The following is a 25,116-nucleotide window of genomic DNA, read 5'->3' on the forward strand; positions in this document are numbered from 1 at the left end:
TTCCGAGTGCTGGGATTAAAGACGTGCGCCATCACCACCTGGCTGCAAGTTTTAATTAAAAGTGGAGAAGCTTTGAAGATGGATTTATGGTTGTACTAATATAACTCATACATAAAGAAAGAGCTCTTGAGCTGGGCATGGTGGTTCATGTCTTTAATCCCAGCACTCAACAGCCAGAACACCTAGATCTTGGTGAGTTCAAGGACAACATGGTCTACCTAGGGAGTTCTAGGACAGCTGGGGTTATGTAGAGAGACACTGTCATGAGAGAGAGAGAGAGAGAGAGAGAGAGACACAGAGAGACAGAGAGAGACAGAGAGAGGGATGGATGGATGGATGAATTGATGGAGGGAGGGAAAAAGGAAGGGAGAGAGGAAGGAAAGAAGGAAGGAAGGGAGAGAGAGAGAGAGAGAGAGAGAAATAAAAAAGGAAGGAAGAGATCTTGGTCCTGTGATAAATTCCTTCTGGTTTCGTTAATGGATATATCATGACTCCTTTCCTCTTTAAGCACAAGAAATATTTTTAAGCTAGTGATTATTAGCATCTGTCTAAATAACCTGCTTATATTAGTTACTTTTTGTCATTATAACTAAATATAGTACAACCAGCAATTTATGGAGGAAGGCTTTCTTTTGTCTCACAGTTGGAAATGGCAGTGTTTATCATGGTGGAACTTGTGGTGGTGGTAGCATATGACTAGGGTTTCTCACATTTCCTGTGCACTAGGACACAGAGAAAGAAAATGTGGTGCTCTTTATATTCAACGTAAGTTCCCAGACCATGGGGTGGGTGCTTCTCACAATCAGGATGAATATTCTCTCCTCCGTTATTTCTCTCTAGAAATAACATCAAAACTAAGTAAAACCCATACTTCCAAATGACCAGTGTATGTTATAACATATAAAAAAAAACCATGCACAGAAATTTAGCCTAATTGCAACACAGACCAAGAACTTCTTTCTAATTTCAATAACATTTTGTGGTGTATTTGAGACAATGAGTTACATATATTCGTACACACAAATACACACACAAGCTATAATGATCAAGGTAATGAACATGAGCCTTACTCTCAGAAGGTTTCCTCATATTCCTTTGCAATCTCCCCCATCTGCCCTTCTCTGCTCTTACTCCATCTACCAAGCTACGTGGACATGCTTTTATAATCAATGTTGGTTTGTTAGCATTTGGGTTCGGTCCAGTTTCTTTCAATGATCTGTGTTGCTGCACGTAGCCGTTGTTTGTTTGTTTCTATTCTGAGCAGTAGTCTATTGAATGGATAAATATAGGCAGGCTGGTCTAGTTCTTCCTATACTTCCGAGTGCTGGGATTATATAAATGTACCAATAGGCCCGAACTGTATATTTATCATTTAAAGAAGCGGCTGAAATGTTTTACATGGCAGTTATACCATTTGGTGTTTCCAATAGTATTGCATGAGAGTTTCAGTTGTTCTATATTCTCACGAACGCTTCTTGGTATGGCCAGTCCTTGTGGGCCTAAGCAATTGCTCTACCACCGAGTATATCGTCAATCTTCAATGATGGTCTGTAGGCTGGCCTTCTTTGCTTTATGTTTAAAAACCACCTATGAGTGAGTACATGTGATAATTGTCTTTCTGTGTCTGGGTTACATCACTCAAAATAATGTTTTCTAGCTCTATCCATTTTCCTGAAAAATTCAAGCTGTCGTGATTTTTTTTTTTCTGCTGTGTAGTACTCAATTGTGTAAATGTACCACATTTTCCTCATCCATTCTTCGGTCGAGGGGCATTTAGGTTGTTTCCAGGTTCTGGCTGTGACAAACAAAGCTGCTATGAACATAGTTGAGCACATGTCCTTGTGGCACAATTGAGCATCCTTTGGCTATATCCCCAAAAGTGGTATTGCTGGGTTTTGAGCAAGGTTGTTTTCTAATTTTCTGAGAAATCACCACACTGACATCCAAAGGGGTTGTACCAGTTTGCATTCCCACCAGCAATGCAGAAGTGTTCCCTTTTCTCCAGCATAAGTTGTCATCAGTGTTTTTGATTTTGGCCATTCTTGCAGGTGTAAGATGGAATCTCAGAGTTGTTTTGATTTGCCTTTCTCTGATGACTAAGGATGTTGAACAGGAATGGTGCTCACATGTTCAGCCCTTATTTGCATATCAGACCCTGGTGGTTTGAGCAGACCAGGCAAGAGCAAGCACCCTGTCCTTAACTTCTCAGTGACTCTGGAAAAGCTGCTGGTCACCTTCTTGCCTTCAGAAGGCCAATGAGGAAAAGAGTTCATTTTCTTTCTTAAAATTTACTTTTATTACTTCTAATTATGTGAAGGTGTGTAAGATTTATGTGGTTTTACACATGTCAGCTCCGGTGCCCCCAAAGCTAGAGCCTTCCATGCCCTGGAGATGGAGTTACAGGAGGTTGTGAGATGCCTTATATGGCTGCTGAGAACTGAACTTGGAACTTCTATAGTGGCATTTCATTTGTATTTTAATAAATAAAGCTTGCCTGAAGATCAGAGAGTAAAACAGCCCCACTCCACTGGTCAGCCTTACAGACTAGGAAGTGGTAACACACACCTTTAATCCCAGTAGCCACTCTAGTTGCCTTAGAAACTGGGTGGTGCATGCCTTTAATCCCAGTGGTGCATGCCTTCGATCCCAGCCCTAGAGAGGATTATAAAATGGGAGGATTTTATATTATAATCCCAGCCCTCAGATTCATTCTCATTCTGAGGTTTTCTGGAGACAGGATCACCATTTCAGACTGAGGTCAGGGTAAGAGTCAGTAGCTGTCTGCTTTGCTTTTGGATATTTAGGTTGAACCCCAATTTCTGTCTCTGAATTCTTATTAATCATGCTTCAGTCCTCTGAAAGAGCAGTTCCTCTTAACTGCTGATCTCTCTCTCCAGGCCCCGTTTCCATTTTTAACAAAAACTTTTAATACAACATAATTTGATCATGCTTTTCTATTCCCTCAATTCCTCCAAGCCTCTATACCCACCCAATTCTATTCTTTCTCTCTCTCTCTTCTAAAAAAGGAACAAGAAGGTAAAAACAAAAACAAAAGAAAAAACAATTATATTCCATTGATCAAATGTCTGTTTTCCTGCCAAGCCCCTGCGATTTTTATTACTGCAGCTCTGTAACACGACTTGAAATCTGAAACAGTGAACCTCCAGCAGTTCTCTTATTACTAGGGATTGTCTTAGCTATCCTGGGTTTATGTTTTTCTACATAAACTTAAAGATTGTTTTGTCAATTTCTGTGAAGAACTGTGTTGGTATTTTCATGGGGATTGCATTTATCTGTATGTTACTTTTGGTAGGAGGGCAATTTTCACTGTATTAGTCCTACTGACCCTTGAGCATGGGAGCTTTTTCGTCTTCTGTCACCTTCTCTAATTTCTTTCTTCAGTGTCTTAAGGTTTTTATTACACAAGTCTTTAGGTTAGAGTTATCCCAAGATTTAGATATCTTTTTGAGGCCACTGTGAAAGGTGTTGTTTCCCTGACTACTTTCTCTGTCCAGTCGGTTTGTCACTTGAATAAAGGAAGGCTAGAGTGGTTTTGTTGTTGTTGTTGTTTGTTTGTTTGTTTGTTTGGTTTTTCTAGACAGGGTTTCTCTGTAGCTTTGGAGCCTGTCCTGGAACTAGCTCTTGTAGACCAGGCTGGCCTCGAACTCACAGAGATCTGCCTGCCTCTACCTCCCAAGTGCTGGGATTAAAGGCATGTGTCACCACCGACCTACCGGCTGAGGGCTAGTGTTTTTTGTGAAAGAGTTTTTCAGCTGTAGAAGTTTAGAAGTGGAGTTTTTAGGGTAATTTATCTGTAAATCATATCATCTGCAAATAAAGATACTTTGATTTCTTCCCTTCCTATTTGTATCCCCTTGATTTCCTTCAGTGTTCTTTTTCTAATTTTTTTATTTTTTTCCTTCAGTGTTCTTAATGCTCTAGCTAAGACTTTAAGCACTATATTGAATAGGTATGGAGAGAGTGGACAACCTTGTCTTCTTCCTGATTTCAATGCAAATGTTTTACTTTTCTCTCCAGTTAGGTAGATGTTGGCTGTGGGCTTATGCAAACCACCTTTATTATATTACGTCCTTTGTAACCCCATCTCACCAGGACTTTTATTACAAAGAGATACTGGATTTTGTCAAAGGCCTTTTCTCTTCTGTTGAGGTGATTATGTGATTTTGGTCTTTTAGTCTGTTTATGTGTGGATTACATTTATTGACATACATATATTGAACTACCCCTGCATCTCTGAGATGAAGCCAACTTAATTATGATGAATAATCATTTTGATGTGTTCTTGGAGTTAATTTGCAAATATTTTAGTGAGATATTTTCATCTATGTTCATAACGAACATTGATCTATAATTTCTTTGTATGTTTGTGTAGTTTTGTTATGGGGTAATAGTGGTCTTGTAAAAAATTAGGAACTGTTCCTTCAGTTTCTATTTTGTGTGATAATTTGAAGAGTATTGGTGCTAATTCTTCTTGGAATATTCTGATAGAATTTTCCACTGAATCCATCTGGCCCTGGGCCATTTTGGTTGGAAGAGTTCTAATTACAGCTTCTATTTCACTAAGCATTATGGGTCTAATTAGATTGCTTATTTGATCTTTATTTAACTTTGGTTGGTTGTATATATTTTAAGAAATTTATCCATTTCTCCTAAATTTTCAGTTTTATGGAGTACAGATTTTAAAAGTATATTCTTATGATTCTCTGAATTACCTTGGTATCTGATATATTGTTGCTTTTCCCCCTTTCTTTATTTGTTTAAAATTTTATTGATTCTCTGTGGATTTCAAATCATGTGTTCTCACTTCTCTCCTTGTACCTCCCATCCACCCTTTGCCCCTGCAACTCCCCCCACTAAAATCAAAACCAAATTTAAAAGAAAAACCAAAAACCAAACCAAACAAAGCAATTAATTAAAAAAGGGTGTGTGTGTGGGGGGGGAAGAATCCTGTTGTGGAAGCTGTAGTGTGGCATGAGTCACACAGTTACCATTAGTCCATTCATCTTTACTTGCCCATGTTCATTACCACGAGTCATTGGTCTGGTCGAGGCCTCTGGTTTCTGTTACATCACTCATAATGGGCTCTCACTGGGGCTCCTCTTGGATATCCTGTTGTCCTGGATACTGGAGATCCTGTTGTTTTGGATCTGTAGGTTCATCCCCTTCATGCGTTTCCGTGGATGTTGGGGTGAGCTAACTCATAGCCCTGGTTCTGGGCCTGGGTGGTAGTTGGCTGGCTGCTCAGCCTGCTAGCTGTCCCTCATCATCACTGTTGTGCTTTCCTGTCTCTTCAAGGGACAAGCCACGCCCACTCCCATTATGGTTTTGGTCCCTTTAAGAGACAAGCCACACCCATTCCCCTCCCCATCCGCTGAGGCAGGCTGATCTTCAGCTTCCGGCGTGAGCTCGCTCTCTTTTCCATCTTCCTCTCAGAGAGGCAGCTTAGCTTCTGCCTCTCTCCCCACTTCTCTGCCTCTTTCTCTCTCTCTCTCTCTCTCTCTCTCTCTCTCCCCTCTCTCCCTCCCTCCCTCCCTCTCCTCTCCTCTCCCCTCCCCTCCCCTCCCCTCCCCTCCCCTCTCTCTGTCTCTGTCTCTCTCTCTCTCCCTCCTCACCCTGCATGTCCTGTCTATCCATGTTTCTGCCCGCCCGCCTGCCATGTGTCTCCCTGCCTGAAACCAGCCATTGCTCGGGGACCAGCAGCCGTCTCTGCCTGGGGCCCACTGCCTGCTGCCACATGGCCTGCCACCACTGCTCTGAGACCAGCAGCTGTCTCCTGGGACTGGCTGCTACGAGGGCCCGCTGTCTGCTGCCACATGGCCCGCCACCATGGCTCAGGCCACCACTCTGAGACTGGCAGCCATTTCTGCTTGGGACTGGCTGCTCCCAGACCCCGCTGCCTGCCACCACATGGCCCCCGCCACCGTTTGGGACCTACAACATTTCTGCTGCCTACTGCCGCGGGGATCTTGCAGCATTTTTTAAAAAAGAATAACAATCACTACCGAGGTGATCTCTCCAGCACTGCCTTGGCTAGTCCACCCAATGCAGCCTGCAATAAGGAGTGGGACCATTTCTCCTGCTCTCAGACCTGGATCACCACACTCACATCACCAGGGCCAGCTCTACTGTTTTGCCCAAACAAGGAGTAAGGCCCTCTCTCCTGATTACTGTAGGGGGCATATGGTGTGTGTGTTGAGGGAGGGTGTCGGGGGCCAGCCTTGACAAAAATACCCTTTCCAGAGCAGAGGCGTGGGAATTTACAATATAGTAAAGAATAAGAACTGGGCGGTGGTGGTGCACGCCTTTAATCCCAGCACTCGGCAGGCGGATCTCTGTGAGTTCGAGACCAGCCTGGTCTACAGAGCTAGTTCCAGGACAGGCTCCAAAGCCACAGAGAAACCCTGTCTCGAAAATCCAAAAAAAAAAAAAAAAAGAATACGGAGAAGAGACGTGAACATATAGGATAGTATCGGGAGGGAATTGTTCAGAATTTTTCAGTGAGTACTGAAAATTCACTTGTGTTTAATTTCCAACTGGTTAATATACTCCTGACCCCAAAATGTAGGAGTAAAACAAAAGGCTGCATTAACATACAAATTGAAATTCACGGGCTGCATTCACTGCTCCCGCCCTAGAGTAGTTACACTCTAGACCAAACACTCTGTAGGCAAACCACTCCCTGGACAGAATCCCAAATTATTTTCATAAAGGGAACTGGAAGTTAGTTGGATCCTTAGGCTTTTGTTTTATGTAGGAACCAACTACTTTTCTATTTCAGGAACAGGAGGTCTGGCAACTAGCCACACCTGTTGACAATAGCCTCAGAGAGCAGAACTGATTTACAACTAGAGGGGAACTTTCTTTGAGTTAGAAGCTCAATAACCTTGAATGAACTAAAAACAAGTCCCAAAACTCTCTGACCTTTGGCCTCTTTGTGCCTCTACAGAGAGGCTCAGCCTCTGGCTCTAACACCCTCAGGGCTGCCTCACCTGCACACCCAACAGCAGGGTCAGCTCTAGTTTGCCGCCCAGATTGGGAGCAGAGCGGTCTCTCTAGTGCACTGCAGCCAGTGAGGGTCAGGGCTGGCTCTCCCATCTCACTCTTGCGATCCTAGGGCTAGCTCTCTCACCGACTGCAGGTGACGGGGGGGGGGGGGGGGGGGGGGGGGGGGGCGAGGGCATCTTTCTCTGATCCAAGCCACCACAGGTGAGGGGATCACCGGGTCAACTCTCTTACTCTCACAACCTTGGGGGAGGGGGCTCATTGTGTTTCTGAGCACAGAATTAGCTCTAGTGATAAGGTGCCTGCCTGTGGTGAGGGGTGGGGCCATCTTTCCACAGTGCAGGGCACAGCTTGCCCCTGAGGTCCAGGGCCAGTTCTCCTGCTGCTGTGTCCAATGAACAGTGGGGCTGGCTCAACACAGCATGGTTCCAATGTGTCATTGGACGTCATCACAGACCTCAGCTGCAGCAGGACCATGTTGACCCAGACATGGACCTTGGCAGCAGCTTAGGCCAGGACTTTACCATGGCCCCGGAGGCAGCACAGGGCACCCAGATAAGTATGGCTCCATTGGCAGCAAGGTTCTTAGGCATCAGCATAGTCTCATGTGGTTGACCAGACCCTGGGCATCTGCAGAGTCCTCAGTGGTAACAGGAGCTATGGAAACCACCCCAGACCCTGGCTACTGCTGGACCATGAACCCAGCCAAGGCCCTCAGCAGTGGCCTGTGCCTAGATGTCCCTTTGGTCCCAAGATAGCAGTACTGGCCACCCATATCAGTATGGTCCCTTATTAGTGGCATGGTCCTTGGACACCAACATGGTCGCAGGTGGCTGAACAGGTAGGTAACCTGTCATCCACATGGCCCTCAGTGGTAACAGGAGCCACAGATCTCAACTCAGATCCTGGCTGTTGTAGGGTCACATAGACCCAGACAAGGCCCTCAGCAGCAGCCCTGGCCTGGATGATACCATAACCCCAGATGATGGCACAGGCCACTCAGATCAGCATGTCCCTGGAGGTAGCACAGCCCTTGAACACCCTCTTGGTGACAGTTTGCAACCCAGACCCCTAGAGATCTGTGGTCTTTGGTGGATCACAGACATCAGTACAGACCTTGGCTGGAGTAGAACCGCAGACTCAGGCATGGTCTTATGCAGCAGACTGGGCCTGAATGTCACCATGGTCTAAGATAGCGGCGCAGGCCACTCAGACTGGTATGGCCCTGCAGCTGTGTGGCCCTTGGATGCCAGGATGGCCCCAGGTGGCAGCCCAGACTAGGTCCCCACACAGGCCCCAAGTGGTGACAGGAACCATAACTATGAACACAGGCCTCCTCAGCTGCTCCAGGGTCCCAGACCAAGACCTGACCCATGGCCCTAGGTAAGGCCTAGAAATCACCCCCGGACTTGAGTGTTCAGCAGGCCATTCATGTCAGCCCTTTCTGCACCACACTGACCTCTCCAGATCTGCCTCTCTCCTCAGCCAGTGAACCGTTCCACCTCCCTCTTCTATCTCCCCTCCCTGTATTCTCCTACTGCAATGATGCCCGACTGCCTGGCACCAGGGCTCTGGGTCATAGGTAGTGCTTGGGTGAGTCCGTCCTGCTCAGCTACACGGCATGGCATGGAGCTGTGGTTGTTCCTGTCTCCCATGCCTGGGCCTAGAAACCTTGGGCAGCATTTGGTATGATGGTGTCTAACTGCCCCTACATCCTCAACATTTGTTGCCAGATTTATGATAGCATTCTGACTGGAGTGAGATGGTGTCTCAAAGTAACTTTTCCATTTCTCTGACAACTAGGGATGTTGAAGTTTTAAAAAGAAATTATTTGCGTTTGTTTATAAAAAGCATATGTTCAGCAGCCTGACTGCTGACTGGCAGTTTCTTTCTTGGTGTTTCATTCTTCCAGTCCTGGAATTCTGGACATTAGGCCGCTGTCTTAAGTATAGTTGGCATAGATTTTCTCTGTTCTGTGGGCTGTTCGCTCTGCTTATAGTTCTTTTGCTTTGCAGAATCTGTTTAGTTACATGTAGGCCCATCTGTTGATGCTTGGGGCTTGGTCGTGTGCTACTGAAATCTTGTTCAGGATACACTTTCTGAACTCCAGTGTCTGGAGGAGCATTTGCCATGTTACCCTCTAGAAGTTTCTGCCTTTCCTGTCTTAAATTAAGGTTTCTGATCCAGTTTGGGTTGATTTTTATGGAAGCTGAAAGATATATTAGTTTGGGTATAGTATATACTTTATATATAGAGACCAAGAAAGCAGAGAGTTAGGAGATGAGGAAGGACAGAATCTACATAAGTCACAGTCCAGCTCTGTCATAGTTGGTTGGCTTTGTTTTGACTGTGTGTGGTGGTTAAGTGCATACAAATATTGACAGTGAAAATGCATGCAGAGCCCTCAGTAAAGCTTCGTGGTTCAGAACAGTCATTCTAATGTACAGACATCCAAGGGGGTATATAGGTTTTGTTACTGGACAAGTGTAAGCATGCTGTTGCTATCCTGAACTCCCCCATGCCTCCCTAGCTATGATGCTCTGAAACTTCTGAAGCCACAAGCTAACAAAAACCTTTCTATTGTGGGAAATCCTTCAGTAAGTGTGTTGCTTTTATTGGTTAATGAATAAAGAAGCTGCTTTGGCCTGTGATGGGGCAGAATAGAGCTAGGCGGGGGTGGGGGGGGTAGGGAACTAAACTGAATGCTGGGAGAAAGAAGGCAGAGTCAGTGAAAAGACGGGTAGCTGCCATGGCAGACAGATATGCTGGAATCTTGTGGGTAAGCCACAGCCATGTGGGGAATACACAGATTAATGGAAATTGGTTAACCAAGCCTGGCTGTGGTGGCACACGCCTTTAATCCCAGCACTCGGGAGACAGTAGCAAGCAGATCTCTGTGAGTTCGAGGCCAGCCTGGGCTACAAGAGCTAGTTCCAGGACAGGCTCCAAAGCTACAGAGAACCCCTGTCTCAAAAAAACCAAACCAAAACAAACCAAACCAAAACAAAACAAAAAAACCAAACAAACCAGAAATGGGTTAACCAAAGATATGAGAGCTAGCTAACTAGCAATACGCTTAAGTGACTGGCCAAACAATGATTTAAATAATATAGTTTCTGAGTGATTATTTCATGGTCTGGGTAGCTGGGAATGAACAAGTAGTCTCCACCAACACCTTTCTTTGCTTCTTCCTGTCAAATTTTTTGGTCTCAATGAGGAAAAAAGTAAATACAGTTTCCCTTTAGAATGCCCATTAGCTGTATCCACCATCAAGCTGGAATGCCAGCATTATGATCAGATAGAACTTACTCTAGAGCAAAGAACAGATCACTTAACACTGGGGGTGGGGGGCAGTCCATAATAATAAAACTTTGTAGGAGATGAAAACTCCAGCAACAACTGATAGACATACGAGAAATATGGAAGGAGCCACATTATAGTCGTATTTCAGTACTTTTCAAGCACTGGGCATTGAACCCAGGGCCTCACATGGTAGGCTGAACTCTACCTACAGCCCCAGCCCATCAGTATGCCTTTCTTGTAACTAAAAGGATGAGCAAGGCAGGAAACTGTAGGGATGTTGAAGATCTGAGTAATAATATCACCTGACCAGACTTGATTGATGTTTGTAAGACATGCTATCCAATGATTTTATATTTTATTTCCAATGCACAATGACCATTACTTCATCGATACTTGGACTCATGTGACAAGCTTTAATACATTTAAAATGACTAATTAGAAATTATTAATAGAAAGTATTCAGAAATATTTCTTTTTTGGGGGGGGGGGAGGTGTTTTGAGACAGGGTTTCTCCGTAGCTTTTGGTTCCTGTCCTGGAACTAGCTCTTGTAGACCAGGCTGGCCTCGAACTCACAGAGATCCACTTGCCTCTGCCTCCTGAGTGCTGGGATTAAAGGCGTGCGCCACCACCTCCCGGCCCAGAAATATTTCTATAATTTCAGACATTACTGTACTTATAAAGCACCCAATAGGCCAAAGAAGAAATAACGTGGAAATTATATAGGATTTCAAAATAGGATGTGGAATTCAGCTAAATCGGTATATAGTATAGTACTATTTAGTATATATTTCATAATTTGTATTCATTATATGTAATCATTATACAATGAGTAATCAGTATGTAGTAAGATAGCATACTATATAGTAATCAGTATATTTTATAATAGTATATAGTAAGTTATTATATGACCAAAAGTATCATGACGATGACCTCTGTGAGTTAAGAGAAAAATTAAAGTTTAATAAAATTTTATTAACTAAAAGCATTGAAAATAATAAAGAAACAACTAGAAAAAACAAAAGCAATAATCACATCTACAAAGACAAATTATCAGTTTAAGGAATAGAAGCAGTCGGATATTGTCTGAGTGGGACAATAACGGGACCATCGTTAACAGATTTACATCAATAAACCAAACAGTTTAGACAGTTTCACAAGATATTAAACAGCAGTGGCTGTTGGACAAGTGAGACAGGGTACTGGGTGGGTTTGGGGCATTATAGGCAATTTTTTTTTTTTTTTTTTGTCTCCAAGACCAACTAAAACTCAATACTGATCTTCCCAGTAAGGGCGAGGTGAGGCTGATTTTCGACAGTCTGGAAGGCCCGCTATGGACAGAGCAGGTCGGCAGGAAATAGCCAACGGAAGAGCAGCTGCACCAGCCCTCGGCCGAGGAGCACAGGCAGCGCACGGTCCCCGTCCGGTCCCTACCCAGCACCGCGCCGCCGACCGCCAAGCCTTCCCAAGGCGGGCAAGCTCGCGCCTGCGTAGTTCAGCCAACGCGCTCCCCACAGGCGGCTGCCGGAAGTCTGACCTTTGGCTCCCGCTGCTTATTCCCCTCCGGGGTCACGTCGATCTTCCGGGTGTCTCTGACAGGGCTGTCTACGCCGCCTTTTCGGCGACTTTTTGGTCTTCCGCTTTTTTTTCCTTTCTTTTTGTTGTCGCCGCCCCCAACCTTCCACGCCCGCGCGGGCCTGGCCTTGTCGGCTGTCGCCTCGCCGCCGCCCTGCCGGTTCCTGGGTCACCCCCCCGAGCTGGGCCTCGCCGCGCTGCGGGCTGCTCGGGCGGCCGCGTTGGCGGGCGGTGCCGCTGGGCCCTGCTCGGCCCTTCGGCGTGGACGCCGGTGAGTGGGGGCTCCGGAGGGGATGCACGCGTGTAGGCCCTGCTCCCCGGCCGGGCGCGCGAAACTTTTCTGAAACTGGCGCTGTGTTTTGCGCGGGAGAGAGAGAGCCTGGCGCTGCCCTGCGGCTCCCGGACTAGGGGCGTTCCCCGGGTGCTGGACTCGGTGAAGAATGTTGGCGCCGCTGGCTTCTCTCTGATTCCGCCTTCTCTCTAGTTCTCACGCCGCCTCCCGCGCTGTCCTCACTCCCTAGACCGAAAGAGTAAGACTGGCTAGATACTCCCATCTGGTATTCCAAAAGGCCGTGGCGAGCCAAGGTAAATGTCCACATTAATGTGCTATCGTGGAAGGCATTTATCTTTGAGGCATTTAATTAAAATAGCGTGAAGTCCCCTCGGTCAAAACACAGGTTGGGACGGGCTGATGGTTTCCCCGGTCAGATTTCGTGGCTTGGTGCTCCCAACTTTTATCTGGTTAAGAGCACCGGAGTGGTGGTGGGGCTCCTGTGTTTCCCAGACTCGGATCTAAGTTCCCTGCCTTGGTTTGGCCTCTTTGAGCTTTGTTTATGAGAAATCGATTGCGCATAAAAGAAAAGAACAAGATACTTAAGTTTTCTTTCTTGTTTCGCTTCTTTCAGCTTTGTTTAAAAGTAAGATTGCTGATATAAGGAAGAGAAAGAAACGATGCAAGTACGGTTAGAAAATTAAGTACGTGGGTTTTTTGTGTGTCTCTTGTGTTTGAATACAGATGCACTACCATCATATAGTTCAGTCCTACCAGGCTTTGGTGTGCTAACCACGATAACATTTTTAATTTGCACTGACTGATAACTGGTATTAGAAACATTACTTAGTAGTGTGAATAGCCCCAATTGTATGGGATCTAGAAATGTCCCGTACTACATAGACTCCGTGTGACACAGGCCAGTTTTCAATTATTTGAGAAATGTCCATTTGGAGCCGTGTTGCTAGAGTTTCCTTTTAACTCTTGGATGGAATTTAATTCTTAATAAAGAAAGGAATGCTCCGTTAAAACCCGAAGGTGGTTTTGACAGTGGGCGAGCAGGATTTAGGAGTTAGACTTTTTTTCTGTTGTGGAGAAAAGAACTGAACATTTTAGGGGATCAAAGATACTTAGTTAATGTGAACAGAGAACTTGATCTAACCATTCAGTTCTTGTTTGTATTAGAGAGGTGCTGCTTTCCAAGGAGTCTTGGTGAAGAGACCATTATGTAAACTTGAGTCTTCTATAACTTGTCGGAGAGATCAATTGGAGGACAATAATTAAGTTGCAAATTAAGAGACCAAATACTGTTATCATTAGAAATTCTTTCTGAACTATTTATCTTGTCTCATGTCTGCTCATTTGCATATAAATCTGTATTAATCTTGCACTGGTTTAAGCATATTAGACAAAGCAGTCTTTAAGAGTCTTTTCTCAAGGCAAGAACCAGTATCATGGTTTCAAAAACGGTAATGATTTTACCTAGGTTATTCTGTTTCACTGTTTAGTACAGATTAAAAAGCCAGTAATTCAAGGTAAGAAAAGTTCGATGCTATCCATTTCTGGATGTTAGTATAAAATTTATCATACTACCGCAGATAGCAAAGAATAATTTTTTACAGATTGTGTGTAGTGAGGAAGCTTCATTAAGACTATAAAGAAACCGGGTCTTTAATCCCAGCACTCTCTGTGAGTTCAAGGCCAGCCTGGTCACAGCGCTGTGAGTTCCAGGACAGCTAGGGCTATTACACAGAGAAACCCTGTCTCGAAAAACAAAGCAAAGCAAACAAACAAAAACTATAAATTAGTTAAAATTTTATGAAGTTCTGGTATAGTGATTTTATTTCATTAAACTATATTTTTATAAAGATTCCTTATGTTTTGCTATTGAGTCTCGCGTACCCTTGGCTATCCTGGAACTTGCTTTATGGACCAGGCAGGCCTTGAACTCAGAGATCCTCCTGCCTCTGCCTTTCCAGTAGTGGCATCAAATGTGTGTGGCACTACATCTGGTTCCCTTGTATTTTTGCAATAGATCATTGTTTCAGTATCATTACAATCATGATACTGATTTCATTTCTCTAGATGGTCAGATAGGCTATTTGTGGGGGTGAACATCGAATACTATTTGTTAATTCTTAGGAATGGTTCTATTTTGAAGGTTGCCCAGTTAGGAGTTTGACTTAAGGGTCAAGATTCTTGAGAGAGCCTGAGTAGTATTTTATTTTAGAAGTACTCCAGAAGAATGAATCCTTCTCAGCTTCAGACTGATCTCTGTGAATTCAAGGCCAGCCTGGTCTGCTTAGAGAGTTCCAGGCCAGCCAGCTTAGGACAGTGAACCCTTTCTCAATAGAATAGTATAATAGAAACTAATGCTCCATTTTTGTATTGGAATATGCTGAACTAGATACATACCCTAGAGTAAAATTTTAATTATTTTTAACAATTGTCTAGGCTTCAAAGCTTTTAAGTGTAGAATCATTTGGTTTTAATGTTTTAGAGTAGTTCTGGGTACTGTATCATCTTTTAACTTCTACTTAGTTTGGAGTTGATTGTGTAATGGGATAGAAATATAAGTGAGAGGTGTATCCTTAGCATTTTTGCATCTTTAAGTCTGAATGCAGACATATATGGCCTTATTTGGGTCCAGAAGAAAAAGACAATTTATTGTTTGTAGTTAAAAGATTGTCTAGATGTTGAACAGTGAACCTCTGTAAATGAACCTCAAATAGCATTTGTTGTTGTTTTTATTTTAGTTTTTCAGATGTGTCTATTATTTTATGTGTGTGTATCACACACATACTAGTATGTACATGCCTAGTACCCTGGAAGGAAAGAAGAAGGCATTGGGTTTCCTGAAAGTGGAGTTACAGATAGTTATGAGTCACCATGCAGGTGCTGAGAACCATACCTGTGTCTTCTGTAAGAGCAGGCAGTGCTCTTAACCTTTGAGCACTCCAGCTCCCATGTTTGCTTTTAGAGATGGATTTTTACTCCTATGGAACCCAGGCAGTGCTTAAACTTCAGACCCACCTGCCTGAGCCTCCTGGATTCTGAGATTTCAGACATGCACCACTACTCCTAGCTTTGAAATAGAACTTTGGTGTTGTGTTTTTTGAGACAATCTTATGTCCAGGTTGGCTTTGAACTTGATGTGTCTTCCCAACTAGTCTCAAATGCTGACCATCCTTCCAAGTGCTGGGATTCAGGTGTGTGCCACTATGCATGACTTAAAATAGAACTTTTTAATTCTAGTTTTTCTAAGTAGAGATGGCTTCTTTTAGTTAGGTCTATAGTTTCTGTATTCCTGCAAAATGAAATGTCAAGCAAAATTTGTTATAGCTAATCACTTAATGACTTTTTTTTTATAACTCCCATGAAAAACGTTGTTTTAAAATGAGAAGTTAGTTCACAGAAGTGGAATAAAGGGAACCAAATCTTAACCATTATTTCCCTCAAAACAGTGAAATTCAGAGAGTACAGGTCAGCAGATATAAAAAAATAACAAAACCAAGCAACCCCTCCCCCCCAGTAATAGGAAGTACAGACTTCATGGAAGAATTTGACAGACTTATTTCCTATAGACAATACTTTGTTTCTGGTAAAAATTAGAGTCAAGCATTTGGAATGAGGTATGATAATGGTGGTAAGTTGCCTGTCCACTACTTATGATGAAACTTGGACTGATGAAACTGATTGATAGTGGTCAACCTAGGAAATTTTAATCCCATAGAATTGGAAAACCAAGGAACAAAATTTGTATGTGTGAGTTTTAGTTGCTTTTCAGGCTCCCTCCCATCCCCATTCTGTTGATTCTAACAGTTTTTCTAATCCTTTTAATGTCATTCTCTAATACATTTATCTGTTTAGGCTTTGTTTTTCTTCTGATAAAAAATTAAGCTTTTGTAGTTCATTCTCTGATTTGCTTATCAGAAAAGAAAATTTATCATTTTTTGTAACCTGAATAATCTTTTACATACACACTATATACACACCTAAAACTTGACATATCAGTATATAATTTCATAATATAAAATGTGTAAATATACTGTATAATATATAGTAAATGATATATAACAAATACAACAACTAAATTGGTATATTTAATGGTTATATTATTATAAGAAACATATTGCCAGGCTGTGTGTGTGGTGGCTTGTGTCTTTCATCCTAGCATTAGAAAGCTTAGGCAAGCAGATCTCTAAATTGGAGGCGTCCTGGTCTACAAAGTGAGTTCAAGGACAGTCATGGCAACCGGAGAAACCTTTTCTCAAAAAAAAAAAAAAAAAAAAAGACCCCAAAACTGCTGGGCAGTGGTGGCACACACCTTTAATCCTAGCACTTGGGAGGCAGATTCCTGTGAGCTCGAGGCCAGCCTGTTCTACAAGAGCTAGTTCCAGGGTAGGCCTGATAGCTACAGTGAGACCCTGTCTTGGAAAAAAGAAAAAACAAAACCCCCCAAAAAAAAAAAATAGAAAAACACTCAGGTGTGATATGGAAATGATGGGAGGAAGGGTAGATTATTGAATCTACTTTACTCCAAAAATTAATCTCAAAATATTTTACATCGATAAGAATTTTAGTTTATTGGTACAAATTTAAAGTTATTTTTGTTATGCTGTATTGTGTTTCTACTTTTGTTTGGGATATTATGTTTAAGCAACTCATTTAAAAATATAATATATAGTTAAAAATATAGGTTAATAGTCATCTATAATTGTCAAACTTATAGTCATGTAAGGTATGTATTCAAGGGTAAACATATTTAGATAGATGGTCTTCAAATACTTCAAAGACCTACAGAATATGGCATTTAAAATGTTTTAATAATATAAGGCTTTTTATGACAGTAAGATATTTCTGCTCCTGGCAGCACTAATCTACTTTAGAGAAGGTGATGGGCATCAAAGAAACTCTGTATGGAGTTTGTTTTCTTTATGGCAAAAGCTAGCCATATGGGCAAAGAAACTGATGATGGTTTTTTATCCAAACTGAACCAGCAGGACACATACAAGGCGACTGCTGAACTTTGCCAAGACAAGGTAGGACAGTCCATCAGAATTCCCTGCTTCACCAGGAAAGACTGTCAGATATCCTAGGCTTGTAGGCCAGAGTGGATGCCCCAGTATTGCAAAGGAACTTTGGGTGACTGTCCAGGCAGCCTGATGTTCCTGCTATTAGATAACATTTTATCCTTCTGGGGTCCTTGAAGGAGTTAAAGACTAAATAGTTAAACTTACAGTTTTTTTAAAAAATTATGACAAAAAGCAAATTAGGTATAAAACTTTAGATTCACAAAGATAGGATATATAATAGAGTATTTTCTCTGATTTTGCTAAATACAAATAGATTAGATATTATGACTGTAATTCTTATTTAATAACTGTTTTGTTGTATATAATTTTACTATGTTAAAGCTAAAACCTTCCTTTTTAATTAGAAAAAAAGGGGGACATACTGTGGAAAAATCCGTCTGTACTCTTTTGTAAGTTATGCTCTGATTGGTCTAATAAAGAAGCTGATTGATCAATAGCCAGGCTATAAGGTTAAGCAGAAAAGCCAAAATGAGAAGGATAGGAAGAGAAAGGGCGGAATTGGAGGAGTTGCCAGCCAGATGCTGAATGAATTGGACACACAAATTGGGATAGAGGTAAAGGCCATGAGCCTTGGGACAGTACCTGGATTAATAGAAATGGATTAAATTATAAGAACTAATTAATAACAAGCCTGAGCTATTGGCTGAGCACCTCTGTTTGGTAATTTGAATGTTGGCTTCTTGGGCCAGAAAACTCCGTCTGCACTAATAACTCATTGAATACTCTATAAAGTTTCTTTTCTTTTTTTAAAAAAAGTATCCTTCTGTGTAGTGACTTTTATTAGTACTAAAGTATTATTGTTTTTTATTTTCAAGAGGATTATATCATTTACTTTTCTTTTTGTTTTCTTCAAATCCTTTCATTTGCCCCTTTTTGCTTTCTTTTGAATTCACAGCCTTTTTTCAAATTGCTGCTTGCATATATGTAAATACAATATAAACTTAATTATAACCTGTTCAGTTTGTATATATTACTTGTATGTATTATTTTAGGGCTGACCATTCGGTATTGGATAGCCAATTGGTGTGCTCTTTCCTGGGGAAGACTATTTCTCCCATGCTCAGCATACCTTAGTTGGCTGTAGTTCTTTGTGTACGAGTGTAGCCTCTTTCATTACTAGGAGACACAATCTCACAGCAAACTCCCTGATCCTCTGGCTCTTAGATCTTCCTAGCCCTCTTCCCACAGTGTTCTCCATGCCTTAGGTGTGGAAATTGTGTTGTAGATGTAGCCTTTGGGACTGGGCTATATGACTCTGCATTTTCATTGGTTGTGGTTTTCGTAATGGTCTCTGTTTATTTTAAAGAGAATTTTCCGTAATGAGAGAACTGCAGTAATCTCTGGGTATTAAGGACAAATATTTAGAATGTGGTTAGGTATTATGTTAGTTTAGTAAAGTGATGCTTGTTGGGTCTCCTCCAAGATCCATGACTTCACTAACTCTGGGTAGTTGACTAGTAGGTTTTCAGTACCAGGCATGACCCTCTTGTTGAGTCGAATTAAAGAGCTCTTGGTTACTGCCAAGGCATGCATGCCACTACTTCACCCTTAGGGTTATCGTGCAATGTTAGTGTTTGTTGTGGTTCCTAGGCATCATAGCTCAGTTGGACTGTTGGTTGCTTCTCTCCTTTGGAAGCTTTCATGGTATCTTCAGGTACCATGACAGCTAATCTTTAGGTTAGTTCCAGCTCAGGCCTCTGGACTCTGTGTATTAAGTGCATGGCGTCTTCAGGAATAGGGACTTAACTTTCCACCTCTGTGGGGGAAACCAAGGGCAGTAGCAATAGCCTGTAATGCTTTGGGAATCTGTTTGGACAGCTTTGACCAACAGTTCAAAAGAACTTTGCAGCTGGGTTTGGTGGTGCACGCCTTTAATCTCAGTTCTTGGGAGGCAGAGACAGGTGAATCTCTGTGAGTTTGTGGCCAGCCTGGTCTACAAAATGAGATCTAAGACAAAACCAAAGGGCAGGGGTGGGGGTTCTTTTCTCATGCCTGGCATTGGGGTTTTTGTTAGTTATTGGTTCTTGGAAGGTTTTAGGTTAGTTAATAGCATGATTCCTTATGACCTTTTCAAACATCCTTACTGTTATTTAACCTACTCCCCTCCTCCTATATATATTTATTTCCCTCCCCCTTCCTAACTAAAACTTTCCCCTTCCCATTTCCTGGATCAGATCACTTGTACCCTGCTAGTCCCCTCTCTTGTTCCCCCACCCCTGTACCCTAGCAATGGTTCCTTTTTCCTGGTTTCTGCAGTAACTCCAGGGTGTGTCCTCACATCTGAAGATTTGGAGCTAGGAACCTCTGATGAGAGAGAACATGCCACATTTTTTTTGGGGGGGGGGGTTCTAGATTGCCTCACTCAATATCGTTTTTTGTTCCACCTATTTACCTACAAAGTTCATGATTTCATTTTTCTATACAGCCGAATAGTATTCCCTAGTATATTTTATATATACCAGTTTCATTGTATATTTCTTAGTTGAAGGACATTTATTTATTTATTTATTTAGGTTTTTCGAGACAGGGTTTCTCTGTGGTTTTGGAGCTTGTCCTGGAACTAGCTCTTGTAGACCAGGCTGGTCTTGAACTCACAGAGATCCGCCTGCCTCTGCCTCCTGAGTGCTGGGATAAAGGTGTGCGCCACCACCAACGGCTTGAAGGACATTTATGTTGTTTCCATTTCCAGCTACAAGAAGTGGAGCTGGGTCATAACGTAGACTTATTTTTAGCTTTTTGAGGATTTACCCACACTGCTTTCCAGAGTGGATAGACCAGTTTGCAATTCCACCAACAATGAATGAATGAGGATTCCCTTTCCCCCATAGCCCCTTCAGCATTTGTTATTGGTTGTTTTGTTAATCTTTGCCATTCTGACTGAAATAAGATGATATCTCAGAGTTGTTTTGATTTGCATTTCTTGGGTACCATCTTTTTTTCTTTTTTTTTTTTTTAAATATTTATTATGTATACAATAGTCTGTCTGTGTGTATGCCGAAGGCCAGAAGAGGGCACCAGACCTTATTACAGATGGTTGTGAGCCACCATGTGGTTGCTGGGAATTGAACTCAGGACCTTTGGAAGAGCAGGCGATGCTCTTAACCACTGAGCCATCTCTCCAGCCCTTGGGTACCATCTTGAGACTACCTTTCTGCTCTGACTTTGAGCTACTGTTAACTTCCCTTCCTTCCCTTTCTGGGAAATTGCCCTAATGTGGTTTTTCTGGCTTGAGACTCTCCTTGTGTACCGAACTGGCCTTGAACTTGGCGATCCACTTGCTTCGGCGATCCACTGCTAAACAGTTTTGCACCTCAGTCTTAGTGCTGGGACTACTAGTGTGCGCCACCTGCCTCACCTTTCTCTTTTTACGCTTCATATCTGCAAATATTTTCATTTTCCCTTATTGATATTATCCACAGGGGTAGCCTTCTGGCTTTACATTTTACTTAAGCTTTAAAGCTTTAAAGGCATTAATTTGTGTCTTGTGGCTTCCACTATTAGAAAGTCCAAAGACATTTTGATCCCCAACTTTTTAATATTTCCTCTCTTCGAATATTAATAAACTGATTTTCTCTGGATATTCTAAAATTCTATCTCCCTCCCTCCCTCCCTCCCTACTCCTGCTCTGTGTTTCTGTTTTTCATGGACTTCTGTTATAATTTTGGCTCACATACTTGGATTCTCTAGGCATATATATATATATATATATATATATATATTGAATGTTTATTTGATATAGTTTCTGCTTATTTCCTGTTTCTTTTTCCTCCCTCTTTGGTGATCTGTGGATGCATTATTTTGAGTATGAGCTACTAGAAATCTAAATGAAAGCTTCTTATATGTGAGTGGTACCTGGTGGCTGTTAGGATTTCTTGTAGGTAGGCTGAGCACGTAATTCTGTTGACTTTTTTGGTGGTAGACCCTTAACTTTTACTGTGTTTTATTGTTTTTTTTTCTTATATCGTATACTGTCTCTCAGTTGAGTTACATGTTTTAAGAAAATGGTCACGCAAGTATCATTTTTAATTTGTTTTTTTGGTTTTTTTTTTTCTTTCTTTCAATTTTCGAGGCAGGGTTTCTCGGTAGCTTTGGAGCCTGTCCTGGAATTAGCTCTGTAGATCAGGCTGGCCACGAACTCACAGAGATCCCAGTGCTGGGTTTAAAGGTGTGCACCACCACCTCCCGGCTCTTGATTTTTGTATGCTATCTCACCCACCTTTTTGAAGATCTTTACTGGATTAGTCATTGGAAAAAAGCATCTAGTGTCTTACTAGGTTAGTGATGTGTTCTGATTGTCCTCTATAGTTTTCCTCCCTCTATGGAACTGTTTGATTGCAAGTCTTTTATGTATAACTGCTGAGAAAAATCTTGGAATTTTATGAATTAGTAGGTGACACATATTACTTGTTTCTTCAGATAATGTAAAGTACCATGTCCTAGATATCAGGTTATCACACGATAGCATGTAATTTTTATGAGTTAGGTTGTGAATAAATGTAAGGATCTGTGCAATTTAATTAAATCTCTTGAATGATTTCTTTTATTGTTTAGAATAGTGGTGGTAAAAGTTATGTTGCTTTTAAGGTACATTGATTAGAGCATATTCATCAGAAAATTTGAAACATGCACACTATTGAAAGCCTTTGAATGTGGTTTAGATTTTAAATGAGCTATTAGTGATTTGTTGCCCATAGTAGAATTTAAGATGCATTAACTTTCAGAAATAACTTTGCAAATGGAATGACTAATTTGAAGATAATTGTTTTAATTAGTGATAATACTAACCAAAGAGTTCTGTGTCTTTAAGCTATAATAATTTAGTATTATCCTTTAAAATTATAGGTAGAAGAATACATGTTCAACCTCAGTGAGCAAGAGCATGTTCCCAAACTCAATTTTGGGTCGTCCTCCCTTCACTCCAAACCACCAACAGCATAATAGCTTCTTTGCTCTCTCACCAACTCTTTATTCACACCAGCAACTTATTGATGCACAGTACAACTTCCAAAATGTAGAGTAAGTATACTGTTGTTTTGGACCATGTCATGACGCTCTGTTTCCTCTTTGGTATAATGTTGTTGTATGCAATATTTGAAAGCAAAGAAAATATTATTAAACTTTGTTTTCTTTTTTCTAAGTATTTAGTTTGTGTGGAATTTTTGGTTCTAAAGAAAAATATTTATGTTATTATTCTGTGTTTTTGGTAGCTTGTCTAGAGCTGTGACCTTACAGCCCCTGACATATGGAACTGTCAGTCCAATACAGACCTCCACATCCCCATTGTTTCGAGGAAGGAAGTAAGTATTTTTCAACTTTTTTAAAAAAATATTATAGTAGACTGTGTAGCAGCTGTATGAAATTATTTGGAGAGTATGGCCTAGGTTTTGTTTTCTGATAACCTGTGCAGTTAGATTAGTCAAAGAATTTTAAAACTTCTTTGGGTTCAAACATTTTAATAAATCTGGAGTTGTTTTATTCTTGCCACTGTGTGTTTTAGATGGAATAAAGCTATGTTTCTTTAGAAATCTGTGTTTTAATTGATAATTTTAGCCTCATCAGATGCCTTCTTAGGAATTTACTAGGGTTGCCATAGCAAAGTGCTGTAAACTGATACTTGATGCCATAAGGAGACTAAAAATCGAGATCATACTTAGCATGGCTCTGTTCCTTTGCAGCCCTTCCTTAGCATGTAGATTCCTGTTCTTGTACTGTGTATTCTTTCCTATGTGGTGATCTGATCTCTGCAGGACACATTATAACAGATTAGGGTCCATCCTCCAGGAGCCCAGTTACACTTAATTCTCTTTTGACAAGTTTTATCTTGTAAGACACTTTTTGTTAGTTTGGTTTTTTTTTTTTTTTTCTGAGCCATGTTTTCATATATATATATTTAGCCTTGGCTGTTCTGGAACTAGCTCTGTAGACGTGACTGGCCCGGGACTCACAGAGATCCACTTGCCTTTACCTTCCAAGTGTTGAAATTAAAGGCGTGCGTTACCACACCTGGCTGATATAAGGCTTTCTATAGCCATTTCAGATACCAGTCAATTTTAAAATAAATAATAGAATTTCAGAGGTATTTGTTAAAATAACATTTTGTAATATTTGTACAGTATACCTTTTAAAACCTAGTTTATAGTTTCTGTGTTTAGTTAAAAATAATAGTAATTTAAAATGTAGTAGTGTTCTAAAAACTTTAAAATAGTGTCATTAAGTCTCATTGTTATCTTCTTGCTTATACAAAAGCTGTAAGATACAGAAGTTATAGTTATTCAAGCAGAGATGGTATAGCTGCTTCTAGAACCAAGCTTATGATAAACATAAGTTTTTCTGGATTATCATTGGGAAAGTTATATAATGATTCTAAGAATATTGACTTTGTTAGTTTTATAATTTTGAAATTGCCTTAGTAACCAATTGGTAACTCATGAGTGAAGATTAGTTTAATTAATTCATAGTAACAGATATTGTTAAAAATTAAGATTTGTATTTTTAATTGAAGCTACTCAGTGTATATGTTTAAACTCAAGTTTAAAAAAAGCAAATGTACTTTTACGTGTCTAGCCCTATATATGTTTATTTATGAGTAGGAGTTCCAGATCTATAAAGCGAATACTCTTGGAGGAACAGTGTAATAATAAACTTTTAGATGGCATTGGCCCATAGGATTTTAGAGCTTGAAAGATATTGGACCATTTTCTGTGACAAAATATTTCATGTGAACAGCTTAGGTTATCAATGAAATAAATATCATTTTCCCTGTCAAATTACTCATTTTTACTCTTCCTAGTACTGGGGTCTGAGCCCAGGGCTTCACAGGTACTTGGCAGGTTCTCTGTGCTTACCTAATTATTTTCTTGTTATTTTGAAAATTTTTAAACTTTCTGAAAAATGTAAAAGTATATTTTCCCTTGATTTATTAGTTGTAAAGTTTAACTGTTTTTTTCTCTTTTCTCACTCTCACACTTTTTCTCCAAATTATAGTAAAGGAACTGTTGACATTAACTTTATCTGAAAACACTTCAGCCTTTTCCTTATCAAAGTAAAGACATTCCCCTATGTAACCAGAATGCTTTACTTATGCCCATACATCTGTGTTAATGTATATTATCTGAAATGCAGCTTGTTTTCAAGTGTCTCCTGTTGTCTAACTTTTTATAGCTTTTATAAAAATGTCAATTTAGTTTTTCCCATTGATGAGCCAGAACATAGGTATATTCAAAGAATCTTTAAAAAATGTCACACACATATCACTCAGTTTATTTACCCTCTTGTTAGAATTTATCTTTAATTCTTAGTGCTTGTATAATCCCACAAGTATGCATTTTTCTGTATTGTTTTCACTGTTGGGGATGACTCATTTTGGTAATTCAAAAGCCATTAATTATCTTTGTTTTTGGAAGACATTGGAAGGCATCTCTTGTTCTTAAAATGAATATTAAAAGTCCACTAGGGAGTTAATAATGTAATTCTATCCAAAGAGCCACAGTGCTGTTATTATCTGTTTCTATATTTGTATGCTTCTGTTGTCAGAAAGTTGTGTCTCTAGTCACTAAGGTGTATTTGCTTGCTTTCAGGAGAATAAGCGATGAAAAAGCCTTTCCTCTTGATGGTAAACGACAGCGTTTCCATTCACCCCACCAAGAGCCAACTATAATTAACCAGATAGTGCCTTTATCAGGTGACCGAAGATACTCCATGCCGCCATTGTTTCACACACACTATGTACCAGATATAGTAAGATGTGTTCCACCTCTTCGAGAAATTCCACTGTTAGAACCTAGAGAAATCACACTGCCTGAGGCCAAAGATAAGGTAATTATAATGCAGATGTTCATGTAGCCTTTTGG

The 25,116-nt window shown here is 41.0% G+C and overlaps 1 protein-coding gene across 7 annotated transcripts in view; it reads left to right on the forward strand.

Annotated features, from left to right (window-relative positions):
* The first annotated feature begins 11,869 nt into the window (after positions 1–11,869).
* The window catches only part of Tent2 (terminal nucleotidyltransferase 2), a 53,874-nt gene continuing 40,627 nt past the window's right edge, over positions 11,870–25,116 (forward strand). For 2 of the 7 annotated variants that reach the window (XM_041663386.1, XM_041663387.1), the window contains exons 1-4: positions 11,871–12,484; positions 22,109–22,282; positions 22,474–22,563; positions 24,844–25,081. In XM_041663386.1, coding sequence (XP_041519320.1) covers positions 22,146–22,282; positions 22,474–22,563; positions 24,844–25,081 — 465 coding nt within the window. In that variant the 5' untranslated portion in view covers positions 11,871–12,484; positions 22,109–22,145. Of the gene's footprint in view, positions 12,485–12,804; positions 12,875–22,108; positions 22,283–22,473; positions 22,564–24,843; positions 25,082–25,116 lie in introns of all 7 variants that reach the window. The other 5 variants (XM_041663382.1, XM_041663383.1, XM_041663385.1 and 2 more) reach the window with 5 other exon arrangements.

Source organism: Microtus oregoni, unplaced genomic scaffold, assembly GCF_018167655.1.
Source record: "Microtus oregoni isolate MIOR12 unplaced genomic scaffold, Mior012 000014F_ref0000157, whole genome shotgun sequence".
Classification (NCBI taxonomy): Eukaryota; Metazoa; Chordata; class Mammalia; order Rodentia; family Cricetidae; genus Microtus; species Microtus oregoni.